This window comes from Eretmochelys imbricata, chromosome 3 (assembly GCF_965152235.1).
Source record: "Eretmochelys imbricata isolate rEreImb1 chromosome 3, rEreImb1.hap1, whole genome shotgun sequence".
Lineage (NCBI taxonomy): Eukaryota > Metazoa > Chordata > Testudines > Cheloniidae > Eretmochelys > Eretmochelys imbricata.
Genome location: NC_135574.1, coordinates 134172741 through 134196241, shown reverse-complemented (window position 1 = coordinate 134196241; position 23501 = coordinate 134172741). Strand labels below are relative to the sequence as shown.

General features: G+C 43.9%; 2 protein-coding genes across 6 annotated transcripts in view; one reads left to right on the top strand and one right to left on the bottom strand.

The window, feature by feature from the left end:
* The window catches only part of GGPS1 (geranylgeranyl diphosphate synthase 1), a 62987-nt gene extending 53752 nt beyond the window's left edge, over positions 1–9235 (bottom strand). The window contains exon 1 of one of the 2 annotated variants that reach the window (XM_077813439.1): positions 9050–9235. The gene's annotated coding sequence lies outside the window, so the exon portion shown is untranslated. Of the gene's footprint in view, positions 1–63; positions 414–9049 lie in introns of those variants that run through there. The other variant, XM_077813440.1, reaches the window with a different exon arrangement.
* A 398-nt stretch (positions 9236–9633) lies between these two features.
* The window catches only part of ARID4B (AT-rich interaction domain 4B), a 140996-nt gene continuing 127128 nt past the window's right edge, over positions 9634–23501 (top strand). For 3 of the 4 annotated variants that reach the window (XM_077813427.1, XM_077813423.1, XM_077813425.1), the window contains exons 1-2: positions 9635–9825; positions 10733–10796. In XM_077813427.1, coding sequence (XP_077669553.1) covers positions 10791–10796 — 6 coding nt within the window. In that variant the 5' untranslated portion in view covers positions 9635–9825; positions 10733–10790. Of the gene's footprint in view, positions 9826–10732; positions 10797–23501 lie in introns of all 4 variants that reach the window. The other variant, XM_077813426.1, reaches the window with a different exon arrangement.

The following is a 23501-nucleotide window of genomic DNA, read 5'->3' as shown; positions in this document are numbered from 1 at the left end:
TTTGGCTCTCTTTATCCTTATTTTTTCTACCATGTATTCCATTTGTGTCTCAAGTGCTCTTACCGCCAATCCTGGATTTGTCTGTATAGTTTATTCATCTTCTAAATGTTCATTTCTCAGTTCATGTCCGCTCTCTCCTCTCAGGCTCTCCATTTCTGTGACTTTTTTCAGATTTCTTTCTGTAATCCATTTTCTTTCCTCTCACCTCTAACCTTTCTTGCTGCACTGCAGATGCAGCAGCTCAAAACTCAATGCTTTTAATGTCATTTGAAGATTGGAGCTGCAGCGGTAGTATGAAGTTTCATTTTACTTCAGCAGCAGCCCTTGTCTGTTTAGAAGGCATCTTGTACGGAGTGTTTTGCCCTAACAATAGCTGAAGAATGTCCTAGGCTACCAGCCAAAAGCCTTGCTGCTAGATTTATAAATGTAATGTACTCATTTTGAAAATAGGCATATTAAGGAGAGTAATCAAAATTTTTGCTAAAACGTAAATGTATTCAATTTACTATTTCCAGACCATTTTCCTAGATGGCTCTTGGTAACAGTTTTCCCCAGATGTACAGAAAAAGACTTGCATTACAAAAATTATAAATTAACACTTAAGGTAGGACGGCCTTCTTAAGTGTTAATTTATGGGTAATCCAGACTGCAGTACTCTTCCTCACACTAAACAGAGTACCTTGCACCACCATCAGTTGCACTAAATTCAGTGGGACTACTTGCAAAGTAAGGATATCAATCTTACCCCAAAATAAGGATGTAATTGGATAAAGAACTAGAGACTAGGAAAAAAAAAAGAGAAATGGAGATCCTGGAAAGGTAAGAAACAATTCTGTGAACTGCATTATGAGATGCTATGAGTTTATCATATTGCCAAAAAACTGTATTCAATTGGTTATCCATCACATGCCCTTTTTGTAAAACCACAGAGCCAAAAACTAAGATTCTGAAAGTTGTTAATTTCAGATAATATGAATTTGAAATTTAAGATTTCCCCCCAGATGTTTCCCAGAGCTATACAATATGCAGAGTTGGTTGTGCACAGTTCCGCTACAGTAAGCGTATTTGGCAGTTATTGCAAAATGAGATTTCTAGAGGAAAAAATTATTTTTCAATATAGAGTTCTTCAAAAAGGTGAGCATACAGGTTTACCAACTCTCCAACATGGATAAAGAAGTTGTTTTGTGATACCCTATGAAGTTTTCTATCTGTTACGAGATATTCAGAAAATTCCTACTCATACATTGCAATGACTTCAAACTGTTACATACATGCCCAAATGTAATTCCCCTGCCCTTTCACAACAAGAGGTCACTAGTTAAGACAGTTTCCCATACTGATCTGTAAGCCACTGTGTGGTCCATGGAGAAGATGCCATTGCCTCTTTCTTGTTTCCAGATGCTTCTATGGGTGTCCAGACTACGCTTGACAATCTGGTCAACTGAGCAGTCAAATAATGTTAATTATCTATCTATTATTTGATCAAGGTCAAATATTGTTATATATTCCACCAAGAATGCCCCAATGTAGGCGGTGACCTAATCTATTGACAGCACCGTTCTTCAGAACTTCACTTTATTGAGTTTCACATTTTTCGGAGTTAAAATAACTCCTTCAAGTAACTTGTTTTTTGTAATTAAGCATAAGAATCTAAAGCTAACCCTATTGAAAATCATACAGTATTCTTTTGGTACTGCTCTAATAGTTAACACTTTAAAACATCTGACCGTTTGACATTTGACAATATTTGACCAATTACTTTTGGTCAAATGCCTAGCCTTAGATTGAACTAATTTTTGTCAAGAAGAGATGGGAATCCTACAGAAGCAGCTGGAAAAAAAAAAAAACAACACAAAAAACAGCCACCGCCTAACTACTTATAAAAAGAGAACAGGAACTGCTAGTCACTGCCACAAGAAGAGTCCCATGAAGAGGAGAACAAAGCAGTCAGGCAGTAAATCCATTGCAAGAGGGTCAGGTGGCAAGGCAACACATCCAGTAGAATGAAGAACAGAGTGACAAGAAAGTCTGTGCAGGGGAAGGGATTAAAAAAAACAAAACAAAACTCCCCCCCTCTCCCCATACAGGCAACAGAAGCGTGTCCTCTTGCACAAGGTGGCAGAGAAACTTGTACACGGAACAAGAGAAAGAACACCACTAGAAACTGGAGAGGGAGATGAAGACTAAAAACAAATTCCCCACCCTGCCTATTGCATTAGACATGCCTTAGTACAAATACATGAAAAAATGAGAAAGCAAGCAACTGATCAAGTTATCATAAAGAAGTTATGCAGTTGGAAAAAGGATTGAAGGTGACCGATGAAACCTGCTCTATTAACATATATGGTCCACAATATGAAGGAGCTTGAGAGCCCCCAATTAGGAAAAAAACACTTAAACAACTAAAATACTCCTTGACTGTTTCCCAATGAAAAAACAAAACACGGTCTCAGTCAGCTTCATGTTATCTCTGTCACCGAACACATCTCCAGGTCACTGTGAATTAAATCTGAGCAAACTAAGGCCACTTTACTTCTGAATGAGTGCATTCACAGGGATTTAACATGCCGTTTTCAATTAACGGAAGGTGTGAATTTAAGTTAAACTAATAGCAAAAAGAAGGATAAAAAGATGGAAGATATGAGCACTCTGCGCACAAACAAAAATATAAAAGACACTGTGAATAACATCAATCAAGGAACCAAAGGCCACAGAAGAAATTCCTGAATTGCCTCTGCACTCATGCTAGGAGCTGGGGTAACAAATAAAAGGGTCTGGAATTGCTCATTTATGAGCACAAATTTCATCTGGTTGATATTACTGAAAACTTCTGGGATTATGTGCATGACTGGCATATTAAAACAAATGGCTATAACATATTTGAGAAGGATGGAGTGGGCAAAAGGAGAGGGGGAGTGGCACTATGTCCAAGATAGCATTCCCTATTTCTGAGTCACTGATAACTCAGAAGACAGTAATCTTGAATGCGTACGGATCAATGCCCTAACAGATGGGGGTATTAGTTGGTACCTGGTGCACATCACCAAATCACACTACGGAATAGGATGACCACCCCGATATGAACCTATTTATAATATTTAGGAAAAAAAGGTGCATGCTTACAGGGGACATCAGTTTGACTGACATATGCTAGGAGTCTCATGTTTCCCATACTAAAACATTCTTGGAATTTCTAAACATTACAGAGAACAATTTCCTAACTCAAGATGTATTGAAGCCAACACAGGGGAATTCTTTATTAGACCCTGACTGAACAGAAGAGGAAGTGATTATAGCACTAAAATTAATGGTAGCTTAGGTACAAGTGATCATAAATGCGCAAGCAGAATAAAGTCCAGACCAGTAAAAAAAAATTATATATGGTTCTTTAATAGGTCCAATTTCACAAAGCTGAAAACAATTCTGAGCCAAATCAGCTGGGAGGAAGAATTTAATTAGAAAAAATGAATGATAACTGGAAATTATTTAAGAACACCTTACTAGATGCCCAAAAAGCCACAACCAAAGAAAGCAGCAGTTCTAGTTAAAAAAACAAAACTAATCTGCTTTATAGGGGAAGTAGAAGCATGCATATAGATATAGATAAAAACAAGTGGGAAAAAAAGGGAAAGTTGATAATAATGAATATAAGGCAGAAGTTAGAAATTATAGCAAGCTGATAAAGGAAGCTAAGGGACACAACGAAAAAAGAAATCTACGTCCAGCAGAGTTAAGGACAATAAGAAAAAAAAAAAAAAAAGAGTTTTGTAAATATATTATGGACCATTACCAGCATTCTTTTTGTTCTTTACTAGATGAAAGAGGTAGAATCAATAAAAATGCAGAAAAAGGCAAGAATTGTTCAATAAATATTTCTGTTCTGTATTTGGGGGAAAAACAGATGATACAGTCTCATAAGGTGATAACACTTTCCATTTCATTATCTCTCTGGAGGATGTCTACTAAAAAGTTAGATATTTTTACCTTGGCAGCTCCAGATAGCTCTTTTAAACCTCTGGGATTCAAGTTAATTGGGGAGCTCACTGGATTTTTAATGCTGATTTTCCAAAGTCTTGGAGCAATGGGGAAGATCCAGAAGACTGGAAAGAAGCAAATGTGTGCAAATTTTTTTAAAAGGGTAAATGAGATGATATGGGAATTATAGGCCTGTCAGTCCGACACTGATCCCAGGCAAAATACGGGAGTTGCTGATACAGAACTTGTTTAATAAATAAAGGGAGGGTAATGCAATTAATGCAAAACAACATGGGTTTATGGAAATAGACCCTGTTAAACTAACTTGATTTTTTTTATGAGATTACAAGTTTGGTTGAAGAAGGTAATGGTGTTGACACAGTATACTTTGACTTTAAGGCATTTCACTTGATACCACAAAACACTTCAAAGACTAGAATGATATAAAACCGGCACATGTGAAGTGGATTAAAATTGGCTAATGGATAACTCTCAAACTGTAACTATAAACAGGAAATAGTCATCGATCAGTTGTATTTCCAGTCGTGTCCAGCAGGGATTGGTTCTTGGCCCTAAGCTTAACATTTTTATAAATGACCTGGAAGAAAACAAAATCACTAACACGGCCGTTACTCTGAAACCTGATGACACAAAAATTGGGAGTGGTAAATAATGAAGAAGACAGGTCCTTGATTCAGAACAACCTAGAGATCATTTGATAAAACACATTGTTTACTTGTGCCCAGTTTAATACAACTAAATGTAAATATATACATCTAACAAAGAATGTAGGCCATGCTATACGATGGGGGTGTCTTTCCCAGGAAGCAGTGACTCTGAAAAAGATTTGGGGGTTATCACAGTGGATAACCAGTGGAACATGAGCTTCTAGTGTGATGCTGTGCCTAAATGAGCTAATGTAATTCTGGGATTTATAAACACAGGAATCTCGAGCAGGAGCAGAGATAATTTTACCTCTGTATTTGGCACTAGTGCAACTGCTGCTGGAATACAGTGTCCAGTTCTGATGTCTGTACTTCAAGAAGAATGTTGATAAATTGGAGAGGTTTCAGAGAAGAGCCATGAGAACAATTAAAAGACTAGAAAACTTGCTCTATATTGATAGACTCAAAGAGCTCAATCTATTTAGCTTAGAAAGTTAAGAGGTAACCTGCTTACAGTCTACAGTATCGTGGGGAACAAATGTTTAATAATGAGCTCTTCAATCTAGCTGAGAAAGGTATAACAATCTAATGACTGGAAGTTGAAGCAAGACAAATTCAGACTGGAAGGAAGGTGTAATTTGCCACTGGGACAAATTTACCAAGGGTCATGGTGGATTCTCCATCATTAATCCTTTTTCTAAAAGATATGCTCTAGGAATTATTTTGAGGAAGTTATGGCCTGTGTTATATATGAGATCAGACTACACAGCCACAATGGTCCTTTTTGGACTTGTAATCAATAAATTTAGCTTTACTGTCCTGAACGCGCCAGTGTAGATACACCTTAAAATATACGTCATTATGCCACCTAAGCCAGTGATCGAACAAGAAACCTCCAAAGAAAGTGGCATCAGCAATTCAGCAGCTAAGATGATGATCCAGCAGGGTTAAAAAGCACATACAAAGAGAGAGGCTCTATTTCAGACCTAATATAGAAAAGTTGTTTGCTCTTACAAAGAGGCTATGGAAGCTTTTATAACAGAGGTGTTCACAACGCTGTTTTGGCCAAATCCCAATTTTGTTATTATATTAGTTTACAATGTTTAGTTTCAGTCTGAAAATTTATTCTTCACTTTGCCTCCTAGACTGCTGCATGGTGGTGTTGGTACCAAAAGAGGTATGTTCCACTCCATAGGCAGCTACATATTTCACTTGTGAAGAAATGATTTCTTAAGGATGGCAAGTGTTGCCAAAACAGCTCAGTAAATTATACACTTTAATAGAGTATTTAACTTTTATCTTAATTTTTGCACTCTCATTTTATTACCACCAATTCTATTACTTGTTTACATTAACATCCACAGTATTTAGCACTTTCCAAAGAGCTCTTAATTTAAAAGACAAAGAATAGAAGTAGACATGCTGCACAACAACTTAAGTGGTCAAGGAGGTACTAGACTATATAGTAATCTAATTGGCTAGCTCAATGCATTCTATTTTGTGAGTATCGCTTGCCAACTCCTTCAACATAAGGATCTCTTCAACATTTAAGGGAACACAAAATGTAGATGAATGCAACTTAGATTTATTCAAAATGTCCTCTAAAATATTTTTATTTAAGCACATCACCTCCAGCGTTTGCAGCGTTGTTGTAGCTGTGTTAGTCCCAGGCTATTAGAGACACAAAATGAGTGTGGTAACATATTTTAAGGGACCAACTTCTGTTGGTGAGAGACAATGTTTCAAGCTTACACTGAAAAAGTGCTCTGCGTAAGCTTGAAAACTTGTCTCTCTGACCAACAGAAGTTGGTCCGATAAATGATATTACCTTACCGACCTTGTCTCTGAATGCTGTCTGCAATTTGTAGAGCAGCAGCATCTAAGAAAACTAGAAATTAAAACCGGACTAGTCTCATTGTCCAAAACATGTGCATTACAAGTTAATTTCCAGTTTTAGCAATCTAAGCAGTTCAAGAATGCCAAGCAGTTTTTACTATTACTGTTTCAGCAGGACCTTGAAATGGCTCCTATTGAGCCAATTTACAGGTTTATCTTAAAAGTTTTACTCAATGGCATTCTGCACAAAAAAATTAAAAATTCTGCACACAATATTTTTAAAATATGCAAAATTCTGCAAGTTTAATTTGTCAATAAATAAATGACAGGCTCCAGCATGGCAAGTGGGGAGTACAGGCCACTGGCTGCACAAAGGCGGGAGATCACCCTACAGTCACCCCCAGACATGGACTCTGCGGTAAGGCTGCACCTGACCCCGATGCAGCAGAAGACTTGGGTTTGCCCCAGAAACACCCTGGGGCCCTGCCCCTCTGCACCACGTGTGGGGCAGGCAGGCTCAACCAGGCAGGATCCAAGTGTGGAGGGTCTCAATGTGGGGGATCCAGGTGTAGAGCGAGAGGATTTTGTGTGGGACAATCTGGGTGCAGGCAGCTCAGTGGGGGCGGGGGTGTAGGTGTGGTGGGAGATCTGGCTGCATAGAGGCTCATTGGTGGTGGTGGTGGGGTTTGCAGGTGCAATCGGACTCTGCAGGGACTTCCATGTGATGGTGGTTGGGCCTCAGTAGAGGGGTCTGAGAGTGGGGGGGGGGTATCAGCAGGGGTGGGGTTCTGGGTGCAGCTAGTTGGGGGTCACTGGCATGAGGATCTGGATGTGGGGACTCAGGGTGGCACGGGGCATCAGGGTGGGTGTTTGAGTGCAGGAAGTTCAGTGCGAGTGGCCTGGGTGCAAGGGTGGGGTTCTAGTATGGAGGGCTAAGGGGGGTTCTGGATGTACCAGGTGAGGTTTGGCAGGGATGTATGGGAGGTCCAGATGCACGGGGGAGCAGCTCCCTGTACAGAGACCCCTCCTCCCACAGCTGAGGATGCTGAGCTTTCTGCAGCTGGGGAAGGTTTCTGGGGATGGGTCTGACACAGCCCCATCAACTCCTCACAGGGGAAGTAGTAGTCCCATCCTCTCCTGCCCCCAGCCCAGCCAGGACTAGCAGCTAAGGCTGGCTCAGGGTAAAAGCCACTGGCTGGGGTGTCCCCAGCCCCACGGTGATTTACCTCTCCACTGGCTGCTCTGGGTGCCTGAAACAACGTGCCTGCACTGCTAGGGAGTGGTGCGTGACTGCTCTTGCAGCTTCCTTTCACCTCCCTGTCAAAGGAATTTTTTCTGCAAGGAAACAAATCTGCAGTGGTGCAGAATTCCCCCAAGAATTTAAGATTAGTCATGGTCAGAGATTACATAAAAATACCATCTTATTGCAGATTTAGTATCTATTAGTAATGACTGAATACATAAGTGCAGATTTTTACTACTTTAAAGTCACTTTTAGCCCGGCAGCACCTACACAGCAATAAGCGGTGATGTCTTGGCAAACACTATCTTTGATCCAAGCCATCATCCATAGGGTTGTCAGGTGTAACTAAGGGCAGAATTTGGTCTACTAAAGTCTATTTTCAGTGGTAACAAAGAAAGCAGAGAAGGACAGTTCTGCTTTTAAAAACCTACATTAAATTTGCAGGACTGGCAGTTCAGACATACAATCTTTTAACTTGTGAACTGAATGAAACTGAAGTTAGAGAAATATCACCATGGAACCCAACTATGCCACAACTACATTATTTTCAGAGCTGAACTGCATTTTAAATATCGTCACAAAGGAAGATAAATACTCAATAGAACACCAAATGGCTGAACCTGCACTGACTTAGTAGCAAAACTCAACTACACACAGTCCATCTTGCATATCCCGAGGGCCATCTATTGCTAACCTCTGCCAAAAGCTGGGTACATCAACTCCAGCAGTGGCTTTGATCACATATAAACGCTGTTGTTGCTTAAATTACAGCGCCATTTCAGCAAAAACCCGAGAGAAACCAAGCAGCGGCTCCTGCAGCCCCCGAGAAATCTGGAGCCAGCTCAGCACTGCCTCCCGCGGAGGCGCCAGCCTCAGAGGCTGAGTCCGCTTTCAGCACGACCCCCTCCACCCCCCGGAACGAAGCGAATAGGGAGTCTGGATGCTGCCGGCCCTTTGCTTCCCCTCAGGTCTCCCTGCCGGCCGAGCGGTCAGGCAGGGCACGACCCGCTGCAGGCACCGCGCTGCGCTGTCCCCGGGGGCTGCGGCGAGACCCGCTTCCGCTTCCCGCAGCCCGCCGGCCAGGACCCGGGAAAGTCGGCGCGCAGCAGGGCGCTCGTGTCATAGCGCAACGTTGCCCCGGGGGGCGCGGCGCCGAGCCCAGCTCAGCGGGCCGGGTAGGCGCCAGGGGGCTGGGCAGGTGTCGCTCCCCGCAGGGAGCCTCCCCCCGCAGCACAGAGAAGCCGGTCTGGCGACACGGACCGACCAGCGGGGAGACCGCGCCCCCAGGGCACGGGGGCTGGCGGAGGGGACCGGCGACGCCCGAACCTACCGCCGGCCGGGGGCACCATCCGCCGCCTGCCGCCTCCACGTTCCCGGGCTGGGCCAAGACGCACCCCGTTTCGGCCCGGGCGGGCTCCCCAACTCCGACACCGGCAGCAGGGTGTTAAAAACTCCACCCACTTCCACCTCAACTGCTACCGCCACCACCCTCCACTGTTGGGGGGAAAATGCGCCACCAGGGCTTCATTGCGCAGGCGCCAGGTCCTCCCACTTGTTTTAATTAGCCCTCTCTTCGCCCCACCCCCTGGAGGCCCCTCACGCGCGATGCATCATGGGATTTGTGGTTCGAGTGTGAAGCTCAGCTGCTTCACGGGCGCCGAAGAGCGGCAACGGAAAGAACCGCGTTACCCATGAGCCTTTGCGGCGTCAAGTCTCTGTTTCCATAGAATTGGAGGAAAAATGACATTAGCGTTTCCGATATGGGGGCCAATGGTGCAGGGAGATGGGTGGGCCTTACCGGTTCCGGGCCAATAGAGAAAGAGCAGGGCGGGAAGGGGGTGGGTCTCTATCCGTCAGTCACTTTGTGAGGTGGGGGGAGGGGAGCGAGAGGCTCGGAGCGGAGCAGCCACCGCCAGCGCCGGGTCCGGGCAGGGGGGGGATCGGCCCCATCATACGCAGCGCGGAGCTGCAGCCGTAGCCGGAGCCCTTGCTAGGGGATTGATCCGGGGCCAGCACCAAGCCAACGGGTCCGGAGCCGGGAGGAGGCTTCGTCCCCCATCTCCTCCCGGGTCAGGGGGAGCCGCGGGCGGGCGCCGCGGAACAAAGGTAACAGCGACAGCAGGAGAAAGAGCCGCCCCGGCCCCGCCGCCAGCGGCTGAGGGAGCGGGGCGGCTCCGCTCGGGCTCGGGGCTCGTTGCTTGAGGCCGTTCCGAGGCGGGAGCGGGGTTGTTTTTGTCCTGGCGAGACTGCGGCGGCACTCGCTGATTCCCCCCCGCGTGAGGTGGGGGGTGGGCGAAGGGCTGGAGTCGCTGCGGGGCGGCGAGGAGCCCGAGGGGGGCTGCCTCGTTGCTGATCGGGTCCGGCCCGCTGCGCTGGGCAGTTGCGGGTGTTGCTGTTGCAACTCCTGTCGCGGAGTCAGCGCTTTCTTTTATGGGGGTGGGAGAAGCTGCCGCCTCTGTCGGGATCCACAGAGCCGCAGCCCCTCCAACGGGGAGAGCTGCCGCCACCCCCCCCCAGTCTCCTCCTCATACAATGGAGGAGCAGCGGCCTTCCCCCCCCCGCCGCCGCCGCCGCAGCAGCAAAGTGGGGAGGGGGTTCCAGGGATCAGACATCGCCGCCCCCCTCCAGCCCGCAGGCCTCTGGGGAGAGGATTGAGAGCCCCGACCCCCGTGAGCTGGGCGCGGAGCTGGGACTATCCTGGAGCAGCTGGAGAGGCTGGGGGTGGGTTGTTGTTGTGGCAAGTTTCTCCTCCTCTGACAGAAATGGCGTCAATGGCAGCGAGTGAAGGGGAAGCCGAGCCGCGGTGTGTGTGGGCTGGAGGGAAAGCAGTGGCCGAGCGGGGTGGGGGTGGGGGGACTGAATGGGGAGGTATCGCAAATGGGGGGTGGAGGGATCTGGGGGAAGGGGGTTTGATCAGGATCCCGGCGGCTCCCCTGCCCGATTCCCCCCCCGTCCCCCCAGGCTCCGGTGCAAACGGCTGGTGCGCTGGCTCAGTGCTTTGTTTTAATTCCAGGTCCAGCCTCGGCCGCTCAGCCCCGATCGGGGGCTTTTTTCCGCAGCCTGAGCTCATCATGAAGGTAAAACCATCGTCTCTCTGTCTGGGAAGGGATGGGGAGAGGGTTGCATGAGGGAATGGTGCACGATTTGTCCTGGCCCCACTCCCCGGTGCGAGGCTCGGCGCTGGTTGGGATCTAGGCTGCAGGCTGCTTCGCCCCACTGCCGTGGGGTGCCTTAGATGCCTTTGGTGTTTGTTGTGCAGGTTTGGCTCTGCCGGGTTTTGCTGAGGGACTGTGTAAGTTCACTGCGAGCAGGTCGTTCCCTTTCCGAAACAACCGTTTGTAGGGGAATAAGGACATGGCTGCCGGGCCAAGCTTGAGGAAGGGATAGGGGACAATCACTCCGCTTCGGAAAGTAACCTTGCAGAGGAAATGTCAGCCAGTCATGTTTGCATTAATTGAGGTTAAATGATGGATTTACTTTCTGTGCCTTAACGGGAGTTCTGTAGAATTAATAATCGTGAGGTGGTGTCTGTACAAGGGTTGCTCTGCAGTGAAGGTAGTGCTGTAGGATGCAGAATGATTTTCAAACAGCTTTTTAGTTTCCTTTTTAGTGTTGTGTGCAGTATCCACATACACCATTGTCAGTCAGAGGCATTTGTAGACCATTGATACTTGGTATAGTAGGCAAGCCCGATTGAAGTGATTGTTCCACTCAATTTAGATGTTTTTGTGAAGAATCTTGCTTTTCATTAGTAGATTTAACAAGTGTGATTAATAGTCTTTTCCCTGATTTACTCTTGGTGAATACAGTGTCTTGTTTTAAATGCTGTTATTTGTATTACAGCAGCACACAGAGTTCTTAATCAGGATCATGCCCTCATCGTGCTGCATTAAATCTGGCTTCTAAGTTTTAGAAAACTTATTAACTACATTTGTCGTATAACAGCAGGAAAAAAATATTGGAATATATGTACAGCCTGTCAGCTTTAGTATTCATCGGGAAATACAATAATCTCCAGCTAGAGTCATACCTCTTTGGGGTTCTGTATATGTGTGCCTATATATATATATATATTATATCAAATGTATATACACCATTGTATTCAGGAAACACTAGAAATAGCAGAGGATACAAACAGTTCTATTTAACTGGATTCAGTAAGCAATACTAAGCACAGTAAAGTACTTAACGTTCAGTACGTTCCTTTTGGTTACTAATGAAAGAGCCATAAAATGTACAGTTTTAACTATTATTCCCAATATCTTTTCTTTAATGGGGGGGATAACTAATGAGACCTAAAGTAGTGCACCAATATTGGTATTTCATTAATAGGTTGCATCTAGTAAGTAATAAAAACTATAGTTAAACTTTTACGGCAGTGTTATATGGAAGTTCCCAAATTGTGTTCATGACTTGCTGGTCTGTGGAGTGTTGGCTAAATACATGGTGCTCTTTCTACTTGTGTCCATGTGGGGAGATGGAACAGATAGGGGCAGGAGACGAAATCTAGAGCAGGGGTTCTCAACCTTTTTCTTTCTGAGGCCCCCACAACATGTTATAAAAAGTCCATGGCCCACCTATGCCATAACAACTGTTTTTCTGCATATAAAGCCAAGGCCGGCATTGGGGAGTAGCAAGTAGGGCCACTGCCCGGGGCCCCACACCGCCGGTAGGCCCGCAAAGTGAAGTTGCTCAGGCTTCGGTTTCACCCCAGCTGGCATGTCTTGGGCCTCAACCTTCAGCGCTGAATGACGGGGCTACGTCTTTCTGCCCTGGGCTCCACCAAGTCTAACACTGGTCCTGCCCGTCAGACTCTCTGAAACCTGTGTGTGGACCCCGGACCCATGGTTGAGAACCACTGATTTAGAGTAAAAGGAGACAGAGTGGTGAACTTTTTTTTTTTCCAAAAGGATCTAAAGGCAGCTAAATATATAGAAATACTTTTCTAATAGTACTTTTCTATGTAAACAAATGTGTAATTACCATGGAGATACTGTTGTTCAGATACTGTGGTTAAAGGATCCATCGAAGTGCCTACTACATATACAATTGTGGAAATGAGGAAGTCTGCAATCACAAATGTGAGGGGAAAGTGTGCTATAGCACAGCGTGAAAACCCCTCTTTTAGCTCCTTTGAATAAGTAGCAAAAGGCTTAAAGCTTAAATATCAAACACGAAATCCTGTTTATAGATCCATATTTTAGACAGTATTTTAACAAAAGCTAAAAGTTTCTTTAGTTATACGTAAGATTCAGACTGCCATAGCCACAAGAAGTTTAATTTTTTAGCAGGATTTTAACACGTTTTATGATCTGTTCATGATGAGATCTGAACTTCTGTGTGGTCAAGATGAGCAAACCAACTGTCTGGAGTTTCCCTATAAATTTATTTGGGATTTAAATTGGAAGATGTTAGTTACAGTGAAGCTCCTTTTTAGAGTTACAGCACAAAAATAAAATAAAATTTTAGCTGGTTTTAAGCTTCCAAAGAGTAATACAGCATGTCTCATGCTAACTAAATGTATATCAGTTTACAATCTTGTAAATTAATTTGCATATCCCTAAGAATATTGCAAGGATACAAGTTTGTCTAATCAGAAGTAATAGAAGAGAGTGAACAGGGAATTCTTTTTTTCTATTCACCGGCATCACAGAGTAACTAGATGACTGATTAAACAGAGCAGGATGCATCTTAAAAAATGTGACTGATTTTGTTTATAAACTACTGGAAGAGTGTAATGATGGACATTTTTGCATTTAGAGGATGGAACTCTAAAGACCCAGTTTTACTGTGAGCCTGCCTGTATTGTGCTCATTGCAGGATTGGGGCCTAAGCCTTGATTATTGTTTTAGTGATCCTTCCTTCAGATGAAGGAGGCAGTGTATTCTGTGGTATGGCTTTAATTTGGGAGTCTGGCGATCTGTGTTCTATTCCCATTTCTGCCACTGGCTCGTTTTGTGTGAACAGTTCATCTTTACTATGCCATATTCTTCCCATATGTGTAAAGAGAATAGGATATTTACTCTTCTTTGTAAAGCTCCATGGAGGAAGAATGCTATATAAGAACTAAGTAGTAGTAGTAAAGTGATACAAATGGAAGTTCACTTAACATGCTTAGTTATGGCTTGGAACTGTGTGGGGAACAACGGTGATACTGTCTCCCAACACAGGGTTTCTCATCCTTTTTTGAATCACTTCCCACCTTAGCATTTTTTTAACATGGACCTGTCCCCACATCCAGGAGGGCACAGGCACCATTTCAGATTTCAATAGGAGGGACAACTTTCAGCTGGGGTCCACAGGCCACTTAAGCCACTGGAAGCTCTTGGATATTTTTTTTAAGATAAATATGTAAAGATCAGTCTATTTCAGAAGCATTGTTGTGATTATTTCCTATACTGCCCAGCAGTGCTCCCACAAACTCATCCCCCCAAATCACCTGACAGGCCCCCCCAGCAGGGCCCTTCTACCCCATGCTTCTCCCAGATCACCTGGCAGCACTTACCCCCCTACTCCTTGTAACCCCACCTGGCAGTGCCCCCACACGCTTTACTGCCCCAGCTTTAAATGACCAGACAGCACCCTCACTTGGTAACTTCCCCTCCCCTCAATCACAAATCCATGGCTTCTTCCTACAGAGAGAGTAGAGGAGTTGCAAGGGGGGGGGGGGCACGTGGAGGGGATTCTGCCGGGAGGGAGGGGTTGCCACTCCACATACTACTCCTCTAGGTATTCCTGCTCACCAGGGTCAGTACTCTCTACCACAGGTTGGAGTTTAGCAGGTGGAGTCCCCTCCCATCTAGAGCTGCTATGACTGACAGCACCACAGACCAGTCATGGCTCTCCTGTGAGAGTTGTGTTCTCTGAAGCAATCCTAGGGTCCACTCAGAGCACCAGCTGCAGCCCATGCTCAAATCAGCGGACCATTTGGCCTGTCTTGCCATTTCCCTGCCCCCAGCGAAAGTTTGATATGCCTCCTTGCCCTCTGTCTTGAGAAATTATGTCCTAACATGTGTACCACACCCTATAGCCAGTGATAGCAGTGTATTCCCCACAATAGCATATCCAGATCCAAGGAAATTAATCCCCTTGTATACTAATACATACCACCTCAACCTACCAAGAGTGCTATGTGCATAAGCTGCAAAGATGAAAAAATCCTACAGTTTTGTTTATATAAATGTTGGAATAAAACCAAACTGGATGTTCCACTAGAGGTAAACAAAGCTTTTTCCCTCTTATAATCACATATTGGCCTATACTAGAGAAAGGCTAGAGTGATGTGTGAATTGCTGTAGCTATTTCTGAGTTCTGGTTGGGATTTTCTTAATCACACTGCATGCCTTGCACATGACTCTTAGCAAAATAAGAGTGTTTCAGATGGTTAAAGAATCTTGGATTGCTAGCAGGTATCTATTTATGAAATAATTATGTTCCAACAGCTAGTTTTATGTAACACAGTTGTTGAAAAGCAGTCTGTAAGCTTTCTATCTTAAATTTTTTTTAAAGTCAGGGGATTAACTCTACAAAAAAGACCTACAACATGAGGTGTACATTTTTTTGTTTTTTTAATCTAAAGGTTAGGGCTGCAGATATTTAATTGGAACTGAAACTCTATAGTTAGGTATTTAAAAATTAGAAGTGTTTATGAAAGTATTTTCCTTTACCTTTTATTAGTGAGATCACTTAGCATAAAATTTCTCGCTGTGGCTTGGAAATTTACTTGATGCTGACTAGCTGTATGATAACAGAAGTAGTGAATATTGTAGAAACTATAGAGATGCACTGTGAACCAAGTACAGTAGAACCCCATTTATCTGACGCTCCTTTATCCAACTCTCCGTATTCACCAAACAACCAGCCACACAGGTCCAGAAGTGGACGATCTCTCCTATGGCCGCTAGACTGTGCTGCAGCCTTGCACTGTCCCATTCTCCGGATTATCTGAATTTTTGATTATCCGATCTGGCCCTGGTGCCAGTTAGATTGGATAAATGGGGTTTTGCTGTGTGTCTGGTTAGATCTAATGTGGTTGTAACCTTGACCTTTAAAATTGGAGCTTTGATATGCCAAGCCTAAATTACAGTTTTACATAGTTGTGGATATATTTGTATTCCATAGACTCAGGTGTTGTGGGGTGCTCATTCAAAACCTACAAAACTATGCAACGGGAAGAATGTGTTTTTTAAACATCTTCATTCTGAATTTACATATTGGTTTCAACAATAGTTATTTCACAGTGACCTATCTAGTTCTCCTACAGAGGTCACTGATGCATGCTTATGCTACAGCTATACTGTCTAAAAGCCAGTCTGCTACTCCAGTTCATTGTGTTGTATACACATGATAGACTAAAGTGAAATATGTCTTCTAAACTTTTAGTAACTAATTTCCATCCTGCAGCACAAGTTAGCTGAAAGCCAACGGCTCTCATGCTCATGCTACAGTCTGGAAACTAGTTTAGGAATTTAGTGACCTTCATTTTCTAATCAGCTGTGTGGGTGGCAGCAGAAGTGCTGGGGTGGCACAGGAACACTACTAGTTGGGGACTGCTCACGTGAAGGAATTAGGAGAACAGGTAAGACTTGTGGTGTATTTTTCTCCAGAATTGGTTTTTGGTTTGCAAGAAACCACTCCATTTAAAAGTAGTGCTCCCTATATACCCCTTACTAACCAACCTCTGGTCACTTTTCAATTTCCTCATGCTTACATAGTTACGCAGAAAGAAAAGAAAACACTGCTTTATAGAACATGTCTGAATAACTTAGACTGGATAGAATTTGACTTCTTTCATAGCTGAAATGTCAGCTGCCTTATATCATATAAAAGTGTATAATTTGAAAATCCATTACTTTAATATTGAATCATTTAGTAGAAACTGTGATACAGGAGCTGTGAGGTAACCTAGGCTAGCTTGTTGGGGGGAGAGGTCTGCTTTAACTGAGGAAAGTTTGTTACTATCACAGTTCAGGGTAAATGCTTCTGTATTTCCCCTCAGTGGTCCAGCAAGAGCACCTACTCTCAGACTTCAGCTCCTCAGCAGTTGCCTTCCTTGGACAGAGACCGGCATCCAGGCTGCACAAATCCCTGTCTTCACTGTGTTATTCCCAGCCAAGACAGGCTGTACACGTACAACTGCTTGCTTTGTCTTTAGAAACTGTTTACAGGTGTAAACACACTTCTCCTTATGCAAACCTATTTTATTCTGAAGGTTAAAAAGCACTACAAAGAAAACATATTACAGCCAATAAAGGAACCTACACATGTGCTAATAAGCTTACTTTCATCCTAACGTGGATTCGGTCAGGAGCAGTCCTTCAACCCCCCACCCAAGGAGATCCCTTGTGGTTACCAGTTTGTGACAGCTTCAGCTGAGAGTAAGCTCCCAGTCTTACAAAATCTCAGTAGGCCCAGTCCTTCCAACCCTACTGTAAGGATTGGGGCCCTCCGTGGACCAGGGTTCTGTCCATTTGCTGGATCAGGAAGAAGGCCCTGAGTCCATTTAAAACTAGGATATTTACCCCCAAACCCTATCTTTGATTGTTGGTCCCTGAAGAATCTAGTTTATATTAGTATTTATGTAGCTTTTCCAGGGGGTGGCTTCAAAGGGCTGATAAGGGAGGAAGTACATTAGCATCCTCTCCCTACTAGAGAATGTACATACAATACTATAATAACATGTACACAGTTGCATTTTTAATACCCCAAATTTATTAACCCTCATTCAGTAAGGTTCAGTTTAATTCAGTAAACATCTTAATTCCTCAAGGTTTGTTCTGGATATTATAGGATATTGTCAGTCTGTCACAATTACCAGTAAATGAGCCTAGGAGGAAAGTAGATTATTTTTCGTTTGTTCTCAATCTTGGAATCAGATATATTTGGATCAGTATTTTTACAAGTAGGGTAACTAATGTACAGAAGATACTACCTAATGTAATAATAGAAGCTGCAACACTGAATATATGATGCTAATCCTCAGTAAAACATTTTTAACTGGACAATCAGTAGCTTTTATAATCTGAGAATATGATTGCTATATATATTGTTGAATTTGTATGTGGTGTAGGACTGCAAAATGTTGTGTGTTACATTTGTACATTTTAAAAAGATACGAAGTTTTTTGCACTATATTTTAAAGTCATAGAGAAGAAAATGTGAATATCACCACAGAATACATATAGCTAATGTTTTACAGTTGAATGAGACAACCTTTCAGAGGTTCAGACTTCAAAAAGCTGTGTGGCCTCTTTGTGGGAAGATGGAGGGGCAAGTCTATTGGTCTTCCCCCAAATTGCTTAAGTGCCTTTACTGAAAACTTAGGCATTTTCTACAGTACACATTTTGGTCAGCAAAAGGCAACTTTTGCTGACCGAACAGTGGAGGTGTACACACTACAAAGCTACTTCTGATGGCAAAACAAAACCACCTTAATGAGAGGCATAAAGTTTTTTGTGGCAAAGTTGAAGCAACAAAGCGTTGTGTAGATCAGAGGTGGGCAAACTATGGGCCACATCCAGCCTGCGTTACCGTCCTGTACGGCCCCAGAGCTCCTGACCAGGGAGGCTAACCCCCGGCTCCTCCCCTGCTGTTCCCCTTCCCACACCGCCTCACGGGCAGTGCTCTGGGGGGCAGGGCTTTGCGCTCATGCAGGGCAGCGTGGCAGCATATCTGGCTCTGGCAGGGCAGCGTGGCTTCAGATGTGCTGCTCTGAGTGGCATGGTAAGGGGGTCGGGGCTGGGGTTTGGATATGGGGCAGGGGATCCAGGGGCCAGTTGGATGGGGTGGAGGTTTGGGGGGGGGGGAAGGGGACGGGGGGGTGGGTGCCAGGGGGTGGTGAGGGCTTGGGATCCTGGGAGGGGGCGGTCAGGGGACAAGGAGTTGGGGGGTGGTGGTTCTGAGAGGGGCAGGAAGTGGGAGGGGGCGGTGGCCAGGCTGTTTGGGGTGGCACAACCTTCCCTACCTGGCCCTCCGTACAGTTTCACACTGCGACATGGCCCTCGGGCCAAAAAGTTTGCCCACCCTGGTGTAGGTGCTGCTGTTCATTATGTCGCCATAACTGCCTCCCCCAGGATCCCAAAATGCCTCCGTTCACCACTCTGCTCACTGTTTTGAACTCTGCTGCCCAACAGGCATGCACCTCTCCCCTTTCAAACTCCTGGAAGCTTTGACATTCCTCAGCCTGGAGAGCTCACAGAGCTGCTGAGGAAGCTGCTCCCGGCAGCTGAGGAGGTGGTGGGAGGAAATCACAGAAGCATAGGCAGGCAGACATAGTGGGCTGCTGCAGGGTGGGGAGAGATGTTGTGTTGTGCAGAGCTGGGGACTGATGTGGAGTGGTGTCCCCCTCCCGCAGGATTGGTTGTTCAGGCTGCTGTCTGAATTTAGAGACAGCCTGCCAACACACTCTCCCCCAACACACTCACACAGTCTCTCTCACATACGTTCCCCCCCCCCCCCCAGGATAGGTCACACACTGTTCCCTGTCACACACTCCCTGTCACACACTGTTCCCCCCTCCCCACCTCAGGATAGGTCGGTCAGCCTGCTGTCTCCCCAACCCCAGACACACCACTCTCCTCTCCCTCCTTCCCACCCCAAACTTCAGTTGAAAAGCAATTGGCAATTTAATAGTATGCCCCTGGAATGATGGGATTGAGAAACCTGCATCATTGTGATGCTGTACCTGCCCAATGAGGCATTGCAAACCCCTCCCAAAGCACCCTGCAGCCACTTGCACAGTGGGATAAATACTCACAGTGCACTGCTCTCTGTGTCAAAGCAAGAGCTGCTAGTGTGGATGCGCTCTGCCAACACAAGGAGCATAGTGTGGACATGCAACAGCAGTTTAATTAAAGCGGCATAACTTTTGTTGACAAAACTCTGTAGTTTAGACAAGGCCTTATGATCATGCACATTTTTCACAGATACCTGAGTTTTCTTATTCAGCTGCAGCTTGAAAGTACACAGCATTTCAGACTTTTCTTATACAGTTGACTGAACAAGTATTTTAATGCTATGCATGTGAGAGACTAGTATTTTAATAATGAAAATTTAGAATTTAAACTTGTGTGTGGACTTAAAGAGCTGTGGAGCCTTTCAGCCTCTACGGTCCCCAGTTCTGTATTGACCAAAACTTATTCACCTTTTGTGGAAATATGATGGTGGTTCCTCTCAAGTTTCATCCATCATAATTGGCAATTTAGCAATTTTTAGAGGAAAGCAAAAATCAGAATAAGCATATACTTTGAACTACTCATCTCCAGAACAGTGGTGAAGAATATAGAAAAGTCACAGTTCATGAGCTTACACTGCTGCTGCTCTTGTTGCCTGTGTATTTGAGTAAAACGTGCTTCGCTTGTGCCTTTCCACTTAGCCCTTTGAATGCTGAGCAGCTATTTCTGTGGGTACACTTGAGTTGTACTAAGCCACTGCAGTTGTGCCGTCCTCTGGGTACCACTTTCTCAGTGCCTAGTACAGCTCAGAAGCAGTGGCTTCTGAGAAATTTCCAAAGGCCTTGGGGGAGCCCAGGGAAATTTAGTACCATCCTAATGAGAAATCTTACTTAGTGCACTGTAACTGATATAAAGTATTTAGAAACATGCCTAACCTGGCCTTCCCATATTGCTAAATGTGGAGGATAGGTAGCTAGATGGGATGATGATGACCGCATGGCTTCCAGTACAAAAAAGGTTGAGAACCACTGTAGTACCCTAACTTGCAAAGAGAGTAACATTTCTTGATAAGAGATTTTCTGCTCGCCAGACTGAATCCCTACGTGCCCTTGTTCTTCACGCTAGCCTCCATTCTGAATAAATGTTCAGCAGTCACTCCCTGCTCTGCAAGAAGTGTTTTGCTGGAGCTTTGGAAAAGCAGCTATGAGGTAATCACAGTGAGGTGTAATGGAGTGTTTCTGCAGAAAGCTAGAGATAGTGGCAGATCAATTCATAGTTCACAATGCAACTGCTGGGCACCAACCTCTGCCCAAATGAATGCACGTGGACTATACTTGCAGATGGAGTACTATCTTTGAGTTCTAACCACCTTTTATCAATTTCTGCTTACTTTGCCTATTAGACCTTTTAATCAGGAGCTGAATTGTGCATTCATGGGTTCAAATATTTTAGCCTGTGCACAAATCTCAACTTGTTTTATCAAGAGATTTAAACACTGATTGCATAGATATTTATGTATACATTTACTGATTTCAAGTAAGCCAGTTATTTATAGCAGGCAAGTACACTACAAAGCACTTAGTACAGTGAGTTAGATCCTCTTTTGGCCACAATATAAATTGTTGTTGGTGCTTGTGAAGCAAATATGGGGTGCTTAAGAATATAACCCTAAATAGCACAAAATTATTTTATAATTGTGCTCTACACATGCCTTACTCTGTAGCTGGATACTTTTACTATGACTTCAGCACATTCTTTCCTTTGCAGTTTTAATTAGAAGGATATTGAATCCCATCTGCAAGTGGGATTGATCTCTGGAAACTTTACAAGGAAATGTTTCAGTACCAAAGGAATTACAATCTGTTAGTGTCTCTTTATTATAAAGTATGTGGGTACATATGAATTGCCAGTAAGGTCAGTGGTCCATCTAGCCTGGTATTCTGCTTCTTGGTAGTGACTAATATGTGATGCTTTCAAGGACTGCAAAAACCCTTATTTACTTAACTGACCAGTCATACAGTGCTCTAGGGTGGGTGAGAAGTTAATCACCTGAAAACATACCTTACATCCTGAAGTATAAATTTAATTACCTTCTTAAAACTTGTAGTTGTGCAAGCCTATTGATCATAAAATTTAGTCTCTAAAATCCCAGCACACTAATAATGACTTTCCTGTAGTACTGTAAGAAAGATAGGGTATAAAACAAACCTTAGTTAAGCATACTGATTACTTGTACTATCTTTCTTAGGGTTCTTTGAATTTTGATGCTTAACTAAACAAAAGGACTATAAAATTATATTACAGTTTCATTTTATTAACTACCCTTAACATCAACTACTAACATAAGGCATAAGAAAGCAAAAATAGTATTGGGCTTGGATTTTGCTAGCCTAAACTAGAAAATTGGTTGATACGATAACCATCCAGGTTTTCAGAATCAAACACCCCAACCACAATAGAATCAACCGCTGTCCTGGGAAGGTGATTTTGTTTAGATATTAGACTGAGTCCCTCACTTGTGCCAGTTGGTTATCAACTCAGGTGTTGCGAACACAATGGTGGAAGAGCCAGCCATAGCTAAACCATAAGACAATTTGATCAATTACTTACATGCCAATTCACCAAGGTCTCCTTCCCAATGGATTTACAGTAGTCAACTCTTTTAACTTACTTCCCAATGAATTATATTAGCCCCAGGATCTGATTAAACACTCCTATCTAACATATGGTCCTACATTTAAGACAAACTGTATAGACAGAGTACAGTTCAAGAGACTTGCACACATGGTCTCATTTTATGTCTGTATACACCTAGAACTTGAAAGACAGCATGAAACCACAGAGTTTCATAGTCTCAGTTAACCTGTTACAAAAGAACAATACGCTAACTCTGTGGCAATCTTTAAAGCAGATACAGAAGCATGTATGCTTCCTTACTTATCAGGTACCCAGTTTGAGGAAGTAGTCAAGCGACTGGTTTGGGACGTCACATAAGAGAAAGTCAGTCTGTTTACTTATTGCCAGTTTTTTGCTCAGCCATCAGCTTTCAACTGTTCCTGTTCACATCAGGAATTGAGACTACAAATCCAGGTGGAGCAAAGGACGGACACAATTAGTCTTTTCCCAGTGTGCTAGCAGGCAACATAAACTGCTGTAAATTTGTTAGTCTCTAAGGTGCCACAAGTACTCCTTTTTTTCCCCCTATAAAATAGAAAGATAGTTAAAGGTGCCTATCTGAGAAGAAAAGGAGTACTTGTGGCACCTTAGAGACTAACCAATTTATTTGAGCATGAGCTTTCGTGAGCTACAGCTCACTTCATCGGATGCTGTAGCTCACGAAAGCTCATGCTCAAATAAATTGGTTAGTCTGTAAGGTGCCACAAGTACTCCTTTTCTTTTTGCAAACAGTAACACGGCTGTTACTCTGAAACCTATCTGAGAAGATACTCCATATCACCAGGACTCCCAGGTGGCTGGCCCAGGACCTCAGTCTTCTGCTTTATCGGTGTCCTCAGTTTTCACTGAAGCAATGTGCTGAAGGATGCAGGCCATTTTATTCCATTTCTTTTGTTGGTTCTTCTCAGAGATGCTGGTGTGGACAAATCAGAAGGTGCCCATACTTCTGCCAAAGATTCAAAATGATATTTGTCCTCTCACCATTCATTTGGGGAACAAGGCATCACCTTTGAGTTCTTGCAACTGGGACTGGAGTTTTCCACTCTCTTGGTGCAAAACATCTTGTCATACCAGCTTGCGTAAGATAAATTAGGCTATACTATCAGCTACAGCCTATCTTGGGCCATACACCGAATACCAGCTGGTTTGATTCGGTCAGCAACTTACCTCTGCGAATCGCTTTTCATGGGTCCTTCTGCGGTACATCCCTTGGCCAACTTTGCAGGCTATGTTTGCTCAAGTTGCAGTTTCTCCATCATCACTCTGCTAGTTGCTGAAATGTTCAGTTTAAAGGTCATAGTTTATACAAAGTCCATCCACATTCTTTGATGCTTTTTAGACTTATTTTACAATGTAAAGTAAATATGTAAAGTCTTTTCAGGAACTATTGCTTTCCAGCAGGCTGGAACAGATATATAAATCCTCCATTTTTAT